The sequence below is a fragment of the Panicum virgatum genome, chromosome 7N, assembly GCF_016808335.1.
Source record: "Panicum virgatum strain AP13 chromosome 7N, P.virgatum_v5, whole genome shotgun sequence".
Lineage (NCBI taxonomy): Eukaryota > Viridiplantae > Streptophyta > Magnoliopsida > Poales > Poaceae > Panicum > Panicum virgatum.
In genome coordinates this window covers 21,623,937-21,642,555 of record NC_053151.1, presented here as the reverse complement: position 1 = coordinate 21,642,555, position 18,619 = coordinate 21,623,937, and the positions used below count along the sequence as shown (strand labels likewise).

The 18,619-nt window shown below is 42.7% G+C and overlaps 1 protein-coding gene and 4 long non-coding RNA genes across 9 annotated transcripts; 3 read left to right on the top strand and 2 right to left on the bottom strand.

Moving 5' to 3' along the window:
• The first annotated feature begins 1,515 nt into the window (after positions 1-1,515).
• Positions 1,516-2,351, top strand: LOC120682425 (preprotein translocase subunit SECE1-like). Its single transcript, XM_039964338.1, has one exon. It carries the CDS (start codon positions 1,628-1,630, stop codon positions 2,153-2,155), a length of 528 nt encoding a protein of 175 aa, XP_039820272.1. The 5' UTR covers positions 1,516-1,627; the 3' UTR covers positions 2,156-2,351.
• Positions 2,352-2,525: 174 nt separating this feature from the next.
• LOC120682426 lies at positions 2,526-13,021 on the top strand. 3 transcript variants are annotated; one of them, XR_005678445.1, is made up of 3 exons: positions 2,526-3,209; positions 3,617-4,090; positions 9,592-13,021. It is a non-coding gene; the product is annotated as an uncharacterized LOC120682426 (long non-coding RNA). The 3 variants fall into 3 exon arrangements; XR_005678446.1 differs by lacking the exon at positions 9,592-13,021 and adding an exon at positions 5,359-5,478; XR_005678447.1 differs by lacking the exon at positions 9,592-13,021 and having other exon boundaries at positions 3,617-3,814; positions 3,893-5,472.
• Positions 13,022-13,052: 31 nt separating this feature from the next.
• LOC120682427 lies at positions 13,053-13,988 on the top strand. Its single transcript, XR_005678448.1, has 2 exons — positions 13,053-13,435; positions 13,530-13,988. It is a non-coding gene; the product is annotated as an uncharacterized LOC120682427 (long non-coding RNA).
• A 505-nt stretch (positions 13,989-14,493) lies between these two features.
• Positions 14,494-15,860, bottom strand: LOC120683307. Its single transcript, XR_005678764.1, has 2 exons — positions 15,664-15,860; positions 14,494-15,066 (listed from the first exon to the last, which is right to left on the bottom strand). It is a non-coding gene; the product is annotated as an uncharacterized LOC120683307 (long non-coding RNA).
• An 823-nt stretch (positions 15,861-16,683) lies between these two features.
• On the bottom strand, positions 16,684-18,368 carry LOC120683943. Of its 3 annotated transcripts, none has more exons than XR_005678996.1 (4): positions 18,231-18,368; positions 17,780-17,865; positions 17,624-17,693; positions 16,684-16,932 (listed from the first exon to the last, which is right to left on the bottom strand). It is a non-coding gene; the product is annotated as an uncharacterized LOC120683943 (long non-coding RNA). The 3 variants fall into 3 exon arrangements; XR_005678997.1 differs by having other exon boundaries at positions 16,684-16,859; XR_005678998.1 differs by lacking the exon at positions 16,684-16,932 and adding an exon at positions 17,339-17,424.
• Between the last annotated feature and the right edge of the window lie 251 nt (positions 18,369-18,619).

The following is an 18,619-nucleotide window of genomic DNA, read 5'->3' as shown; positions in this document are numbered from 1 at the left end:
CTATGTATTATATGGCTTACTAGTTGGACTGTAAAATATTTGGATGTTAAGTTGATCGAACCACTGTTGATGTAACATAAATAAGTTTGGTAATATAAGTGTGGCTTGTTGTAGTTTATGCTTGAAATATACTGTTTTTAATGGTTGCATACAGAATGTACATGCATAAACTAGAAATAATGTCGGGCTACATGCATAAGCTAGAATAATGTTGGATTGATGGATAAAGATTAATTCCAAAATTTGAAATTTTGTAGAATGTCAGACCCAAGAGGATCACGGCCCTGGGGTTAGGGGAACACAGTGATACCCCACCACCAGCTCCTATCTGGCGGATGCAATTGCCAGTCTGATGAATTCAGGGGTCGAGCAAGCAAGACTTCACACGGGTATGCAACATGGTCATCGAGAGCCTGATCATGGGGTTAGATATTCAGACTTTTTGGAGACTCAGTCCTCCAATTTTCACAAAGGCAAAACATCCAATTGAGACAAATTAATGGATTCAGACCTTGGAGCAGAAAACCCGTGCGATTCCTCAATGCACGGAAAATCAGAAGGCAGAGGTCTCAGGACTTCAGCTTCAAGGTCCTGCAGGTACATGGTGGACTAGCTTTCTAGCTAGGCAACCTGCTGGAGGACCAATCGCTTGGGAGCAATTCAAGGCAGCTTTCCGTGCACAATTTGTGCAGGTATTATGAGGATGAAGCTGGAACAGTTTTTGCAGCTTTAGCAAGGAAATCAGAGTATCTTGGAATATACCAATGCTTTTGACCATTTGGCTCAATATGCTCCAGAGAGCATGTAAATACTGAAGCTAGGAAACGAGACTGTTATATTCAAGGACTCAATGCCAGAATGCAAGATAAATTGTCTACCTGCACTTTCAATGATTATAATGCTGCAGTGAGCATGGCAATCACTGCAGAAGAAAAGATGAGGGTGCTGGATGATACTCTTAAGGAAGAAGAATCACCAAAGATGAAACATATTTCTTTTGATTACTTAAGATGAAAAATATTTCTTTTGAGGCATCAGGAAGCACTCCATAAAGAATGAAGGTTGTTTATAAAGGACCACCTCGTCCTGCCTATAGACCCCATATCAGCAGCAGCCTCTGAAAAAGTGGGTTGCAAGGAATCCTTACAATACTCCACGTCCAACAAATTCACAATTTTTTGGAGTTCGTAACACCGCTGCTTCTAGAAATCTACAGCCGTGTTATAACTGTGGCCGTCCTGGACACTTTGCTCGTGATTGCCATTTTTCTAACCAAGGGGAAACATCAATGTTTGTCTGCAGCTTGTTCTTCTCTAGCTGACCACTTTCTGTTTTCCCCTTACACAAACTACGTTTTTCCAGTGGTATAAAAAACTGTTGCATTCCAGAGGTATTCTTGTGCACAATAAAATGCAGGTGGAATACAATTATACAGGTGCAAAAGTTTACAATTTTCCCAAACAGGGCCTTAATGTTGTTTCCCTTATTCAGGCGTCGTTTTTTGATCGGACGGCGGTTTGGGCCCTGCGGCCCGTCCAGCCATACGAATCATCCCCTTCCTCTCTTATCCGCCGACGCCGCGAGGATCTCCGTTGAGCTCAGCCGTTGAACCACAGAGCCGGAAGCCATGGCGGCCACGCCGACCACCCCCTTCCCCCGCCTCCTCGCCCCGGCCCCACTACACCTCGCCGCGCGCCCTTCCTTGTCGTCCACCCTCCGCAACCCCTCCATCTCCCTCTCCTATTCTCTCCCCGGCCCCCGCCACCGCCTCGCCGCCGCGTCCAGGGATACCACCAGCAACAAGGGACAAGAGCAAGAGCAAGAGCCCGCACCGTCCGCGGCGGACGGAGCAGCGGATGAGAGCACGGAGGAGGCGGAAGGGGCGTCGCCCGGGGAGAAGAGCCCGGAGGCGGTGGCGGCGGAGCTGAAGGAGGTGCTGCGGGCGCGGAAGGCGGCGGAGGCCGCCAGGGCGGGCGTCGCGCAGGAGATGTCCGAGATCGAGTGGCCGGCGCCCGGGAAGGTGGTGGGCACCACTGGCGTCGTGCTCGGTGTCATCGCGGGTTCCACCGTCGCGTTGCTCTCCGTCAACGCGATCCTCGCCGAGCTCTCTGACCGCGTCTTCGCTGGCCGCGGGCTCCAGGACTTCTTCGGCTGACGCCGCGGTGTCGTCAGGTTTTCTTCAGGATGAGGATATAGGTTGGTGGCAGCTAGGGTGATAGATCAAGTGCCGAAGTCTCAAATTATGTATTTTTTTACTTAATGACAATAAAAACGAATGATGAATTCATTGCGAAAATTGTACTGTTGCTAATCTGTGAATGGCAGCCTCAGCTTACAAATGCTACAATTAATGTCTTAACTCTATTAAACTAAGTGCTCATTTTTTGCTTATACTCAAACAACTGGCTCAGTGACATTTCTGCATTTCAAAAGCGTACGATTAATGTTATGCTATTCCAGTACACTAGAACAATAGTAGTTTTGAAGAACTGAATTTTGCTAACTGCCTTTGTTCCCCTCCTAGCTTCACTAGGAACTCAAAGGCGGCAAGTAGAAAACAAAAGCAATGCTGCATCTGCATGGCATGAGTGCTCAATTATTCAGCTTGATCTCTCTCGAGTCAGGTTCGAAATGCTGGTTCCCTTCCTCCTCTCCCCAGGATTACCCTGTTCACCAATCTGCTCGGGACAACCATTTAATCAAATCCAATTTCCACCGCTTGTTCCATCACAAATCTGTGAAAATCTCCAATGATCTCTTGAGTTCATTGCTGCCTCAGATCCCAAATCTAAAGGAAACATCACCACTCAACCCACCCCCATCAAATCCAAGCAGATCCCCAAGCATCCTCCATCTTTCCACCGTTCCTGATATGGATCCAGCCAGGATTGCTCTAGTCCATACACGGGAAGTGGAATTGAGCTATCCGAGCACGGATCTGCTGACAGGGCTTCTTGGCATCCTCATCCTCAACAAGCACTGCATGGTTTCCCATCTAAAGAGTATGAGAAGCAGAAGCATGACGCCATCTCCCTGCAGTGCTCTTCACCTCCATCAACTACAACATGAACATCTGGCTCTGGTGCCAGCCTCAAGGGTGCCAGGGGCACGATGAGATTTTAAGCTGGAACTGTCGAGATATGGGCAGGAGCCTTGGCAGCAGCACAATGCAACATCTCGCCTGACTCATGACATCGACACACACTCAGGTAATCTTCATCTCTAATACTAGAAGTTCCAAGGTTACTGCAACTGAATTATAGAATAGAGTTTCTGTTCGTGACAGTTTTGTAGTTCCATCAACCATCAGTTTATTACATACAAATGCTTTATAGTGATCATGCTCGTATTTTAGCTGTTCTCAATCTCTCTATCCCAAAACCACACAAACAGTTCAAATTTGCGAACTGGTGGCTCATGAACAGGATTTCCAAACTGTAGCCAAATAAAAATGGGGTTTCCACCAAACATAGGCCCTACCACCAAAGAACCAAGCAATTTCCTCGTGCTCTAACAGTTGGAGCAAACGTAAAAAACCAATTCCACAACAGCTCAGAAATAGAACAGATATTGCTTCAGCTCCAAAGCCGATCTCTGACAAGTTGCAAAAATGCAGAGGAAGCTCATTTAGTCCACCAGCACCAAATTCTCCTAGATAAGATCACAGAATACTACAAGCAAAGAGCGAAAAAGCTCTGGGCAGTTGATGGTGATGACGCCGCCGAGTTCTTCCAGCAGACTGTTATTAAAAGGAAATGGAAAAGTTGTCTTGCACACATCCAGGATATCCAAGGAAATATAATTTCAACTCCTGGTGAAATAGCTGATTTTTTCATAACGTATTTCGATAATCTTTTCTCTACCTCTAATCCTGCCTGTTCCTCCAATGCAGAGTAGTCAACAACAGGTACTTTTGGATGACCATTTTACCATGACCATTCCAGATACATATGAACTTTTGCAGTTGATAAAAAGGATGAAAGATGCTGCACCAGGACCTGACGGTCTCAATATTACTTTCTACAGGGCTGCTTGGGACTGGATTCAAGAGGACGTTACTGATTTAATCACTAATTTTTACAGAAAAAGGGTAAATTTCCAGAATCTCTAAACACCATATTATTCTAATTGCTATGAAAAATAACCCAACTAGGCCAGAGGATTTTAGACCTACTAGCCTTTGCAATGTGATCTACAATGTAGCTGTTAAATCTCTAGCTGATCGTATAAAACCCTAGTACATTCATCCTAGTCAGCATGCTTTCATTCAGGGAAGGCATATAACTAGTAATATTGTTATTGCTCAGGAGATAGTTCCTTCCTTCGACCTCAGCTTTTGGAAACAGTCTGCTTTCATTATGTTTAAAATCGATCTTGCAAAGGCCTTTGATAGGATAGAATGGTCTTTCATTGCTCAAGCTCTTCAACACCAAGGGTTTCAGAGTGATTTCATTGATTGTGTTCATTCATGCATCACATTGCCAACTTTTTCTGTTGTGATCAATGACCAGTCCTTTGGTCGATTCAATGCTAGCCGAGGGCTCCGACAGGGCTGTACACTCTTGCCATGCCTTTTTGTTCTTGCAATAAACGAACTCTCAGTTCACCTCCAGCAAGCTTTAGATGACAACAACCTTTCTGGAGTCACACTCGGCCCTGGCTGCCCACCGATACACTCCCTTCTCTTTGCAGAGGATCTCATCATCTATGGCAAAGCTGATATTTGTGAAGCAGCCTGCATCAAATCCATTCATGACTTTTGTGACCAATCTGGCCAAACCCTAAATTGGTCTTAGACCTCTATCTTGTTTATCAAGCATACCGATTAGCAAGTTCAGCATCAAATCAAGCAGCTCTTTCCTGTCCAAGACTTTCGGCCCAACACCATGCATCTAGGGCACCCCCTCCTGATCAGCCACAGACAGAGCAAAGACCTACCAGTTTATCCTACAAGAGTTTAGAACCAAGCTCACTATAATCAAAGCAAACAAGCTTTCCCATGCTGCTCACCTAGCTCTCATTAAATCAGGTTTTGCATCTATTCCTGTTTACTACATGTCTAACGTCCTTTTCACTAAATTTTTTTAGCAAAATTAACAGCCATCATTAGGAAATTTTGGTGAATGGGTGTTCAATAGGGTGATCAATCTAAACCGCTTCATCTTAGAGCTTGGTCTGATATTTGCTCTCCTAAAAATAAAGGTGGTTTATGAATTAGAGATTTAGAAAAAGTCAACAAGAGCCTTCTTATTCACTCTGCTTGGTGCATCATCAATAAAGAAGACCCTTTTCTGTCCTCAGTTATCAAATCAAAGTATTATCCTCATAGAATCTTGCTTCTGGGTGTCCATTTTGAAGATCAAAGGTTTTATTGAAGACGATTACACCAATAAGATTTGTAGAAGGAATACAAATATTTGGACAGAGCTTTGATGCCCTTTATGGCGCCACATGAATGACTACCTCAATATCCACGGGTGTAGCGAAAATGGCCTCTCATGCCATATTTCAATATAATATTTTGGTGATTGATATAGACAACACAACACTTATACTAATATGATTGTTAAGATGACCATTCTCAGGCTTTTAGGTTCAAGTGATGACAAAGAGAAGATAGGCGTAGCTAGGCCCGAAGATAGGCTTTTAGGTTCAAGTGATGACAAAGAGAAGATAGCGAAGCGACTTGACATCACACTTGTTCTTGTTGGACAAGTGGTCGTGGACGTATGGAGGGACTTGGTGTCCTAACCGAACCACGTTAAATCGTGTCTTGGTGTCTTCACGGGAGTTTGCATATTCTCTCCCTTACCTCTTTACTTACTGTATTACGTTTCCGCATTTACCGTATCTTGCGTGCCTTTACTTTCCTAGTTAGTTTGATTACGATTGGCTATAGATTGCAAGTCTTTTAGGGGTAAGTAGAGAGTAGCATAGTTAAACCTTAGTCATAACTAGCATGTGTAGGACGTGTTAGGTTTATCTCATGCAAATAGATTGAGCCCTAGGATAGAAAACGATTAGCGACCCTATTCACCCCCTCCCCCTTTAGGGTCGGACACCCCGGTGATCCTTACAATTGGTATCAAAGCTTGGTTTCACACCTCTTACGAGGATTAGCCAATTCCATTGGAAAATTTGTGATAAAACTCGTAGGAGACCCGTCGACTTCACCGTCGAGTGAGTATCATGTCCGGGGAAGGGATGAGTACCGATAGGGCTCCGTTTTTCGATGGCACGGGTTTTCCACGATGGAAAGTGCTTATGCAAGCACATCTCCAAGCCCGTGGGCTTGATGTTTGGCGTGTCACCGAATTAGGCAAGAAAAATGAGACTAAGGCCGAGAGACAATATGATGCCATTACAAAATCAATTCTATTGTCTTCTCTATGTGATATTGTGTTTAATCGTGTATTTGCTAATGAAAATGCTCATAAGCTATGGAAGCAAATTGTCGAGAATCATGAGGTCACAAAGGATGTTGCCAATCAAAAATATCATATTCTCGACGAGGAGCTTAGTAGCTTTAAGCAACTTCCCAATGAAAATGCTCATGACATGTACTCACGATTAAATACTCTTGTCAATGAAATTAATGCCTTAGGTCTCAATCAAGTTAAAGATGAAGAAATCAACCGCAAGATTCTCCGAAGCCTTCGCAAGCCCGACTACGACATCATCAATACACTCTTGCAAAAGGAAGACTTGGTCAAGCTTACACCCAACCAAGTAAGAGGATGATCTCAATTCATTTGATATCCTTCATGCATCATTGTAGCTCAATGCCTCTCTAGGATTGCATGATCTTATCTTTACTATTGGTATCTTTCATTTGATATGCTTTCCTAGAAATTTCATATGGTAGGTTGTCTATGCTTTATCATATCTTGTTGCAACCTACATGAGCTTAATTGATTCTCTCACATGGCATGTCTTTCATAGCATATCTTGCAATTTGACATCTCTCATACTCGTGGTAAAAATGCTTTTGATATCAATTGCTTGCTTATGGTGCCATGATTAGCAAGTTATAAAGTTAAATCCCCATTATGTGAATTATAAGTGCATACATTTGTTTAAAGTGATTCAAACACTAATGCACATATTTAGGGGGAGCTAACTCTATAACTTATGTTTGTGTGACTAATATGCTTTACAAGTGCTATTTGTTGTAGTCACCTAGAGCTATCTCCATGAGTTCAATTTCTTTTGAACACTACCCCTACAAGTCACAATTGGCATCACAATTGGTGTCAAGATATGAGGTGCCACAAGCTTTGAAAAAGGGGGAGCTTGTTCAAACAAAGAGAGATATGCCAAAGTTAGTTGGTATAACATTCTATCACTAGTAAATTTCTTTTGCTACTAATGCTCCTTGTTGCTAGTGGTTATGAAGCTTTTAGGTGTTTGATGACAAAGAGGGAGAAATGTACCCTAAAAACAAGCAAATAGTTTGGAGTAAATGATGCCATTAGCAAGGGGGAGGACTGGAAAATGCAATGCAAAAGTATGCATGGTGATAGGGGGAGGTAATTAGTCAATGTGGGGGAGAAGTGCAATTTTATGATCCCATGGACTAAGGTACAATTTTTTTTTCATTGCTCATATGGTTCAAACCACACAATTGTCTTACATTGGCCACAAGCCATTGTTTCACAATTGCTATCAAGCCGGAAGCATTTCGTCCTATGGGCTAATTAAATGCCGGTGGCTTTTAAAATGAGCATTGAAATGTCATCCGAGCAAGCTAAGTAGTTTCTAACTTTTCAAATTGGTATCAATTTCATATTCTTGCAATTCATCTTGGTTACTTTGATTGTGTTGTCATCAATCACCAAAAAGGTGGAGATTGTAGCGAAAATGGCCTCTCATGCCATATTTCAATATAATGTTTTAGTGATTGATATAGACAACACAACACTTAGACTAATATGATTGTTAAGATGACAATTCTCAGGCTTTTAGGTTCAAGTGATGACAAAGAGAAGATAGGCGTAGCTAGTCCCGAAGGGCCGCACCTACGGTCCAAAGGACAAAGAATTGAAGAGACCGTGAAGAAATCAAGTCAAAACAAACAAGACAGAGACATTTTGCTATCACCGGTTAAATCGATGATGAGCAAATTGTACTCACCGGTGCAGCGCCCTGAAACCTCTTCGGTCCAAAGGACAAAGAATTGAAGAGACCGTGAAGAAATCAAGTCAAAACAAACAAGACGGAGACATTTTGCTATCACCGGATAAACCGATGATGAGCAAATTGTACTCACCGGTGCAATGAACCCAGAAGCTGAGGCTAGGGTTTTGTGTCGGCGGTTGAACCGACGATGAAGATATTAAATACGTCGGTGCAACGGCAGAAGAAGACCAAAGTAAATGCATACATCGGTTGAACCGATGATACACCGGTCAATTACGTCGGTGTAGTTGTCCAGAGAGTTGGTTTTCGGGAACTCTGGGACAGTTACATTCACCGGTTGATTACGTCGGTTGATTAAGGTAGCCGTTGAAGTATAACGGCTAGTTGGAAAAAGGTGCTCACCGGTTAAACCGGTGATGACACAAAGTGGATCATTGGTTTAACCGGTGATAGCGTTTTTTGTCAGCCACTTTTCCAACGACTCTTTTGGGGTGTGTGGGCTATATATACCCCCAAGGCCGGTTGCTGCATATGGTTGGACGGCAGAAAAGTTGAAGGGAGTGTTGCCCAAGCAAACTAACATCTCCAATCATCCTAGCAAAGCTTAGTGTCATATCTAGCTTGTGAGAAGTTTTGGGAGAGTGCTTTGTGCACTTGTATAGGGATTAGTTCTTGCGAGAGCTCCCTTGAGCAAAGTCTTGCTGCGGCAAGCAATCGTGTACTCGTCGTGTGACCCTCCGACTTGGTGTGGAGAGGCAACGACACTTTGTGCGGGGAAGGAGACCCCTCTTGGTGAGAAGCTCCAAATAGTGAAGACGGTGCCGTTGGTGACGCTTTGAGAGAGACGGTGGCGGTGGCCTTGTCTTGGGGACTTTGCGCCACTTAGCCTTTGCTTGCCGGAAACCTTGGTGGCGAACGCAAGACGGTGATCGAGCGAAGAGACTTGGCATCACACTTGTTCTTGTTGGACAAGTGGCCGTGGACGTAGGGAGGGACTTGGTGTCCTAACCGAACCACGTTAAATCGTGTGTCTTGGTGTCTTCACGGGAGTTTGCATATTCTCTACCTTACCTCTTAACTCACTGTATTATATTTCCGCATTTACTCTATCTTGCGTGCCTTTACTTTCCTAGTTAGTTTGGTTAGGATTGGCTATAGGTTGCAAGTCTTTTAGGGGTAAGTAGAGAGTAGAATAGATAAACTTTAGTCATAACTAACATGTGTAGGACGTGTTATGTTTATCTCATGCAAATAGATTGAGTCCTATGATAGAAAGCGATTAGCGATCCTATTCACCCCCTCCCCCTCTAGGGTCGGACACTCCGGTGATCCTTACAACGGGCACACCCCGCCCTAACACAGTATCGGACCTCTGGCTCAGTAACACAAAAAATTGGGACATACAAAAGATATACAATTATTTGGTCCCATTGCTTATCCTATATTGTGCAGGTTTCAGTTACATTGACTAGTGAACCAGACTGACTATGCTGGACACCAGCTCCGTCAGGAGTTTGCACCTCAAAGGATGCATTCCGAGTTCTAGAAACTGCAGCTCAACAGCCTCCACCATCTCAGGGAAGCAGATCAATCACTCAGGACACGCTCAACATTCTCAAGACGGTTTGGAAAGACTAAGCTGTTGCAGCCTAGGATCAAGACATTTGCATGGCGGTTGCTACGAAATGCTCTGCCAACAGGAGCGAGCGCTCATCGATTCTCTCAGCATTTTTTTTAGCAGGAAAACAAAGCTTCCACTTAACCAGAGGCTCCAGGGAGATCCCCAGAGACCAAATTGGCTACAAATTCGAGGACTTGGTTCATGAACACCACTGAACCAGAACGTACAACGTTCGCCCCATGAGCAGCAAGGCTATCAGCCACTTTGTTGCATGATCTCGGACAAACTCGAACCACACATCGATCAAACACTTGATTCATAAAATTCCTGATTTGGCGAAATAGACCCCCTTCTGTGCTTCTGTCCAGATCATCAGAAGTCAGTCCTTTATGGAGATTTGATGCATCTCAAGCACTATTCTCGTCATTCCCAGTTGAGCCACTCTTTGTAGACTATTCAAAGCAGCCTAGGCTTCGGCGTGTATTGGACTTGTGACATACTCTAGAGATCCACAACCTCCTAAAAACTCACCAGTATTATCTCTTGCTACAAAACCCCATCCACCAGTGTTTGATTTGGCCCGAAAAGCTGCATCAATGTTAATCTTATAACATCCAGGTTGTGGAGGTTCCCATTTGTGTTCCTGTTTTTGTCCTTTTTCTGTTTCCTTCTTCCTTAGTTTTTCAAAATCAGCCACAAAAAAGGTAACAAGCGAGCTTATTTCCTGAGCTGACAGCCTTTTGTCTCCAGCATTAACCTTATTTCTAGCCAACCACCACCTCCATAACAGAACCCATACCTTCTGTTGTGTATCTTCATCCATTTTCCAAATTTCTTTAATTGTCTCCTTTGCTGATTTACATTCCACCAGGAGAGTTCTAATATGTTCCATTTCCAATAGTCGCCAAACTCCCTTAACGCCCTGGCATTTGAAAAAAAGATGGCCACAATCCTCGTCCAATCTCCTGCACATAGGACAGATTGTTTCATTTTTCATTCCTCTTCTAGCAATATTTCTTCGAACTGCCAAGCTATTGTGTGCTAGTCTCCATATAAACATTTTCACTTTGTTTGGGAGAGGCAGTTTCCAAATCCTTTTCCATTCGAATCTGTCCACACCTGAGTCATTAGCATTTGATCTCGATGCATCCCTTGCCTTATCTTGCTCTCTTTTGCTAACAGCCAGTTTGTACGCAGATTTTACAGAGAAGTCCCCTTTAGGATTAAAGTGCCATGCTGGCCAGTCTTCACTGTTGTCATCTGTAGCCATTGACAAAATAATTTCAGCATCTCTCTCCCAGAAAGTGTCATTCACCAGCTGTTCATCCCAAGAACCGGTTAAGGGATCAATCAATTCTGACACTTTTGTGAGTAAAGAAGAACCCCTTGGGGTGGCTGGTCGACGAGTAACCCCAGTGGAATCCATGGATCCGACCAAATATCTAAAGAAGTTCCTTTGCCCACCCGCCAGATCACTTCTTCTTTTAAAATTTCAACCCCATGTAAAATACTCCTCCAAGTGTATGAAATTCCATCCCTTGTTGTACACTTTAAAATGGTACTATCAGCAAAGTATTTTGCCTTCAGGACCCGGCTGCACAGAGAATCCGGATTGGTCAAAATCCTCCATGCCTGCCTTGCCAACATAGCCACATTGAATAAATACAAGTCCCTAAAGCCCAAACCTCCATCTTTTTTTGGGAGAGTAAGTTTGTCCCAGCTCAGCCAATGGATCTTATTCTCCTTATCATTTTGATTCCACCACCATTTTCCAATAAGCGAATTCAGTTCATCACACAATCCCTTGGTTAGATCAAAACACGACATTGCATAGGTTGGAATAGCTTGTGCCACAGCTTTAATCAGTACCTCTTTGCCCGCTTTAGAAAGCAACTTCTCTTGCCATCCTTCAATTCTTCCCCAGATTCTCCTTTTAATATATTCAAACACTTTCTTCCGTGATTTGCCAATAGATACAGGGAGACCCAGATATCGCTCACTTTTTGCCTCTGAACCAATATGTAATTCTTCCCTTACCTGGGCTTTGCAAATCACATCTGTATTTGGGCTGAATAAAACTGAAGACTTATCTCTATTTATCAGCTGTCCCGACGCCCTCTCATAAACATGCAGGATTCTTTGTAATTCACTGGCATCCTCCTTTCGCGCTCTCATAAGGATTAGAGAGTCATCCGCAAAGAACAAATGATTTATCCTCGGTGCTGCCTCACATATTTTGATTCCTTGAATTTTACCTTCTGATTCAGCATTTTGCAGCAAGGCTGACAAAGCTTCCGCACAAATAATGAATAAATACGGGCTGAGGGGATCTCCTTGCCGAAGCCCTCTTTGTGGAGTCACATTTGTTGTGTATTCATCATTAACCTTAATGCGATAGGAAACCGTCGTAACACACATCATAATCAAATTAATCTACTTTTCACTAAAACCTAGCTTTTCCATCATTTTCTTCAAAAATATCCACTCCACTCGATCATAGGCTTTACTCATGTCCAATTTTATTGCTGCTACCCCTTCTTTCCCTCTCCTTTGTTTTAAATAGTGAGTCAGTTCATATGCCACCGGTACATTATCCGTGATTAGACGACCTGGGACAAAGGCACTCTGGAATTGGGAAATAATTTCTGGTAAGATTGTTTTCATTCTATTTGCTATGGCCTTTGAGATCAACTTGTATGCAACATTACATAGACTGATGGGGCGCAGGTCCTTCAGTTTTTCTGGTTTATTTACTTTTGGAATCAGCACTATTATAGTATCATTCCAACCCCGTGGCATACGACCTCCATTCAACACACTGAGCACCTCTTCCTTCAATTTGTCCCCAACCAGCGACTAGAACCTCTTGTAAAAGATTGACGGAATTCCATCAGCCCCTGGGGCCTTCAGATCGCCCATTTCTTGCAAAGCTTTCCAGACTTCATCATCCGAGAAAGGAGCCTCCAAACACTCATTCATTTCATGTGACACCCGGGTATGGACACACCCAAGCACCTCCTCCATCTGAACACCTGCATTAGACATAAAAAGATCTTGATATTGGTTAGCTATAAAAGTTTTCAGAGATTTCCCCGCCACCACATCTCCCCCATCCTTCAACAGCTTGTCAATATGATTCTTCTTTCTCCTTTCAGAAACTTGGGCATGAAAAAATTTAGTATTTCGATCACCCTGGGTCAGCCAAGTAGAATGGGCTCGCTGCTTCCAATATATATGCTGTTGGTCCAACAACCTCTCCAACTTGTAGCGTAATACATGTTCCTTGTTAACGATTCTCTCAGCATATTGAGGAGTCGTGCTCCCGGTGCTCAGTCAGTGAAGACAACGACCACCTGTTTCCTGCTTGCTCTTTCTCAAGGGCAGTTTGGTTCTCCTTTTTTCTCTTGAGAGCTGATGCTTTCCCAGTTGATGGCCATGCAAAGTAATCTCAGATTGCAGCCATCTTTCAGCACAATGCCCAGCCATACCATCTCCGAGCGGTCTTTACCACGCTTTGTATTCTCCGGAAGGCACGAAATGAACATGGATTCAAACGAAAGGTATGGACTATTTCGCAGGTACACCATTCTGTCCAAGCACTACTTCAAGGCAGTCACATAGCTCAGGTTGGAGGGCCCACTCCGATGATACTTGAGGCAATTCCACACCCCGCAGGTGAGCAACAATTTTTCCTACACCGGCTGGCTTGGGAGTCTACATGCACAACTCTCATCTAACAGGCCAGCCGACCTGAATGTTCAAAGCCCAGGTGAATGATGCCATAGGCCCTCATGCGCTGACCCTCAGCTACTCAGCTTGCAACGGTAGTGATCAAAAGTCAAAACTCCAGCTACAAGAATGCATCTACCTCTCTGACTGTCAGCAGATGGCGGACACACTACATGATCTCCAGAACAGCTATGCCACCTTGCTCATTAGCATCCGCGACCTTCAGTCGCAGAGATTGTATCAGTGACTCGAAATCGGAGCTGTGAATTTCGCAAGATCCCAAGAACCCTCAACAAGATAGATCACAGGTTCGCTAAACAAGCTCGTCAGTCAGTCTCCTAACCATGTAATTTTACCTGCACCAACCAGAGTCACTCTGATGCTTGTACGGTGCCTAGAGCACTAGAAAACATTGCAGGGGGACTTTACCCTCGAATCTATACTGCTCTTAATCTTACTAAGTATTAATATATGATTCCTCAAAAGAAGGCGGAGAATATGTGAGATGGTCCATTTGTTTGACTTGTACAGCAGTTTCGAGTTCATGTCTGGCGCTTCGAGTCTGCAGTTGGCCAAACGGGCAGACCGGCCTGGCACCCCAGGCAGGGCACGGGGCAGGATTACCGTGCGGGTCCAGTGAGCCTGACGGGCTCGTGCTAGCCCGGTCAGCACATACCAGCAAAAATAATTGAAAAAAATACATGTTCGAATTAATAGATTACAAGTTCACATATCACAGTAGAACTTGTTTGCACATGAATTTGACCGCCGTGGTGTCTGCTGCCAGGAAATGAGAGAGGGAGGAGAGGGAGGGAGGGAGCACATGTGCAGCTTTTCATCCATGTTTGGGAATGACCATCTACGGTTTCAGTTCAGAACGATGAACCTGAACAATCTCTATCTGCTATGACTTTTGTGCTGTTATGAGACAAGTTCGTGCGGCCTAGGTTTGATTTTGTTTTGCTTATCTCGCAAAGCATGCACAAATAACTCCCAGGTGCAAATATCCACAAATAACATCCAGGTGCAAGTATCTCGCACCAAAGTTGTGGTGCTATACAAAATGCTTAAAATTGACTAGATAGTTGTGGAGGCAACGCACTCCCGATAATGTTTCGAGCGCCGGCTGCCTACTGATCCATGCTCTTACTAACAAAAACCACATATCATGCATCAACCTTAGTCTCTCAAACAAAGGCACACTATCACTGAAATATGGAGCTACCGATTCACAAACAGTGCATTCTGAAGATTCTGACAGTCATCTGTAGGGTTCATCCAGCAGCTTGATTCAGAAGATTCTGTCATTCCACCTCCATATCCTAAAGGCACCGTCATCCATCGGGTTCCTCTCAGCAATCTTGGCATCTAGCTTCGAATCAAAATAGATCCAGTCCTCATCTAATATGCACACCGTGTCGACATGAAACTGGCAGGCGCTAATGAGCAACTCATTGCTGATGCTATGCTATGTTTTCCATGAGCCATTACGTTGAAATCGTCGCCACTCCCATGATACACTTCACCACATGGATGCACAATCTTTATTCCATGGCACTCACAGTCAAAGCAGCGCACTTCTCTCGAAAACAAGAGTGATTAAAACGAGTAATCAGCCAAATATGAGTGAAATACAATTACATGCAAAGAGACAAGCAAATACCAAGAAGCATAATGACGTCAGTTTTTGTCAAAATAAAACACCCAGAAAATTTGTGAATTGCATAGTGGTAACATATTATTGAAGTTTCCATAGTCATAAGATAACTATTGCTCATCCAAATTTTAGTTAGCTGAAACTCAAGCATTTAGATTCAGTGTAGCAAGTTTGAAAGAAAAAAAATTACATCCTACCTAGCAGTTGTTATATAACAGCAAAAATTGTTACTGGACTGGAACAGTTGTAATCTATCATATCTTAACCGAAAAAAAATTTGTTGCCATTTGCCAGTGTTCCTTATCAAATATCTATTTGAGACGTCAGCAAAGAAATATGACTAAGGGCATACAAGATTAATCATTTCAACCCAAGCTTTGTTATGAACATCCAGACCTAGTTGAGTTTAAACATTCAGATTCACTGGGATCATACACTGATTGGTACCTTTCCCACAAGAAAAAAACATATTTTCAAGAGCCCCTGGCAAAGTGTTGATGAGAGACAGAAAACATACCAGAGTCAATAGAAGCAGAAGAAACAGAGAAACATAATGATTCCTCTTCCTTATCATCATTGTTAAATTCAGCAAAGAACAATCTAGGAGTAGCGCCAGCAATATTTGATCGCTTGGGTGTTGCCCAAAAGTTGACATGTGACCTTGCGCCTTTGCTTACATAAGGATTCACACCACAAATAACATGGATTTCAAAATCTCCCTGCATATAGCAATTCAGTAGGCAGAATAAAGCAAAAAAGTTTACATTTGACCAAATAACAGTGAAATTTGAAAGCAAAGAAGAAAGAAAAACAACAGAATGGAAATTCACTGACCCCGTTTTTCTTGGAATAGTTGCTCAATGCAGCATTGGCCTTGCTAGCAAAGAACTCTTGATCAACCTGAAACTTCTTTCTGATGTCTGTTATGAATCTTTTCTGGTTCACAGATAGGATTTCTGCCTGGTCCAGCGGCGAGACTTGCACCTCAAATGATGCCGACAGAACCATGCGGAGCTGCTCAACTTCACTATTTGAGAGCGCATGGCCATTCCACAAAGACTCAACTAATTCCATTTGCAGGAGTGACATGGTTAGCTTCGACAATGCCTTAGGATCAGGGTGCCATGAGTTCAGCGCCGCACAGCTATAGGCTTCACTATGTAAGAACACCTTATTAGAGACACTTCTTAAACCTCATCACAGACTCAGAAATCGCGCGTCTGTAAATTCACGTCTGTGATAACAACGCATCACAGACGCAGATTTCCGCGTCTGTGATGTGACCACATCAGAGACGCGTCTAGTAAATACGCGTCTCTGGTGATGGATATCAGAGACGCAACCAGTTAAAAACACGTCTGATGTGGGTCATCAGAGACGCGGCTGGTTAAAACGCGTCTATGATGACCCACATCAGAGACGTGGCTACAAGAAAACACGTCTGTGATGATGAGTTAAAAAAACAAAAAAAATAGAAAAATAGGACATGAAATAGGTCTTATTTATATCACAAATATATAAGATCTATCCATATATACATTACAGATACAGATACACATACACAATCTTTTGAAGTCATTCATATCAATCGACAACTATCTCTAAAGTCACCATAATTATCTAATCTGCATCCTTATTTCCAGCCAGGGACTTCTGCTTAAATGACTATTGATGAACATCATGAACTTCAAATGAGCTTCAATAATTATTGAACTGGTAGCCAAAAGAATAATCATTTTGTAGATGATTAGTTAGCTGCAACTGCAAAGGCATGAAATAACCTAACCTACAAGACCACAAAGGAGAAATATAAATTCAAGCATTCAGTTCACTAAACAGAACCAAAGAGGAAATACAAGATCCAGAGATATGATAGCGTGGAGATAAGGCATCGAACTTTTGTTACCGACTGCATCAAAAATTAATGAGGTGATAACTGAGATATATATTTATGTGTTCGATCAAAATTAACTGAAGCTGTGGAATGTTCAGACAGTTATGAGCCAACCTTTCTCCGAGCAAACGTCTTCTTGGAAGAAACCATTTTAGGTACAATCCTCACAAGAAAGGGAAAACTTAGAATAAAACAGCAAATCGAATCCAGTACCAAGCACCCAGAGCAACTTAATTGCAATTCACTATCCCTTAACCTGAAAAAAAGATTGCAGTTCACTACAATAGGCATCTAGACTTGTTAAACTGGTAATTTAACCAGTACTAAGCAGTACCAAGCACTAATTATCCTGCAAGGAGATCAACCCAAGTAGCTATTGTCAATCTATCATGAACACAAGAAAAATCCATGAGAGCTACTTATCAAGGCAAGACAAACAAATAAGTGATTTAAGTATTAGCTCGTGCATTCAGGTTACTTGTCCTATAATGAGTAGCTGAATATTCACTCAAGTAAACAAGCAACATGCTACTACGCAGAACAGAGATATAAAAAAAATGCATGCTGCTCTTGTACTACTAACCTGGTGACCAAGGTTCACTAAAAGTTGTCAATATCTGGTGACCAGGGCATGCTGCTCTTATGCTGCTTACCTGCACGAAATTCAGATATGTTTAGTTAATGGACAATATCTAGTGATCAGTTAATGGAAAAAATTATCACATGTTTAGTTAAATACCTTAATGATTGCTCTGGTAGCAAACTTAAGCACTCATTTAAGCAATGCATCCAGGTGACTTATCTTTGGGATCCCAACATAATTTTCTAGAAAAAAAAGAACAAGTATGTTATCATGTGGCCGAAGTGGGAAAATAGAGGATATGTCATACAGTCATAGCATATAGACAGTAGTACTGAAAGACAGTATGTGACTGCATAACAAGGCATGTTAGAAAACATGCAAAGCAGAAACAAGATGATTCACAGGCAATGACAATTAAAGTGAATCAGAAGCAGGCAATTAAAATATGATTTGGCAAACACAACAGTTGGCGGAAGAAGTTTGATACGAAGTGAAGTAACCATTATCATGGGAAATATACCATATAGTTAAAGATGTAAAGTGGTAAAGTTAAACACTACAAGCCTCTGAATTTACCATGGCAATGAGATCATGGACTGTGTCGTACCTGCGGCTTGCCATTCCACCAGAAGGGCCTGGAGGAGAGGGTGACCTCGTGGTACTAGTCGCTGAGCAGCAGGTTCAGCTTCATAGTCCTCATAGGCTACCTTCTTTTCTTCATTGGCTTGATTTTGATGATGCCCCCAAAGACTTTCCTGACAACTTAATAGTCATCCTGCTCAATGAGTAATTACAAAATGATTTAAAGAAGAAAAATGCATGATGAAAATAGAGCTATCATCTATTGTATACAACTATTTTAGACACCGCAGCTATCATTATGAGCTATCATCTTTTTTGTACATCATTTATTACGGAATAACAATAGGTGGTGTCAGCCAGACCAACCTTTTCTTTGTGGCACTTCTGTGTGTCTTATTGCAGAGGAACCAAACA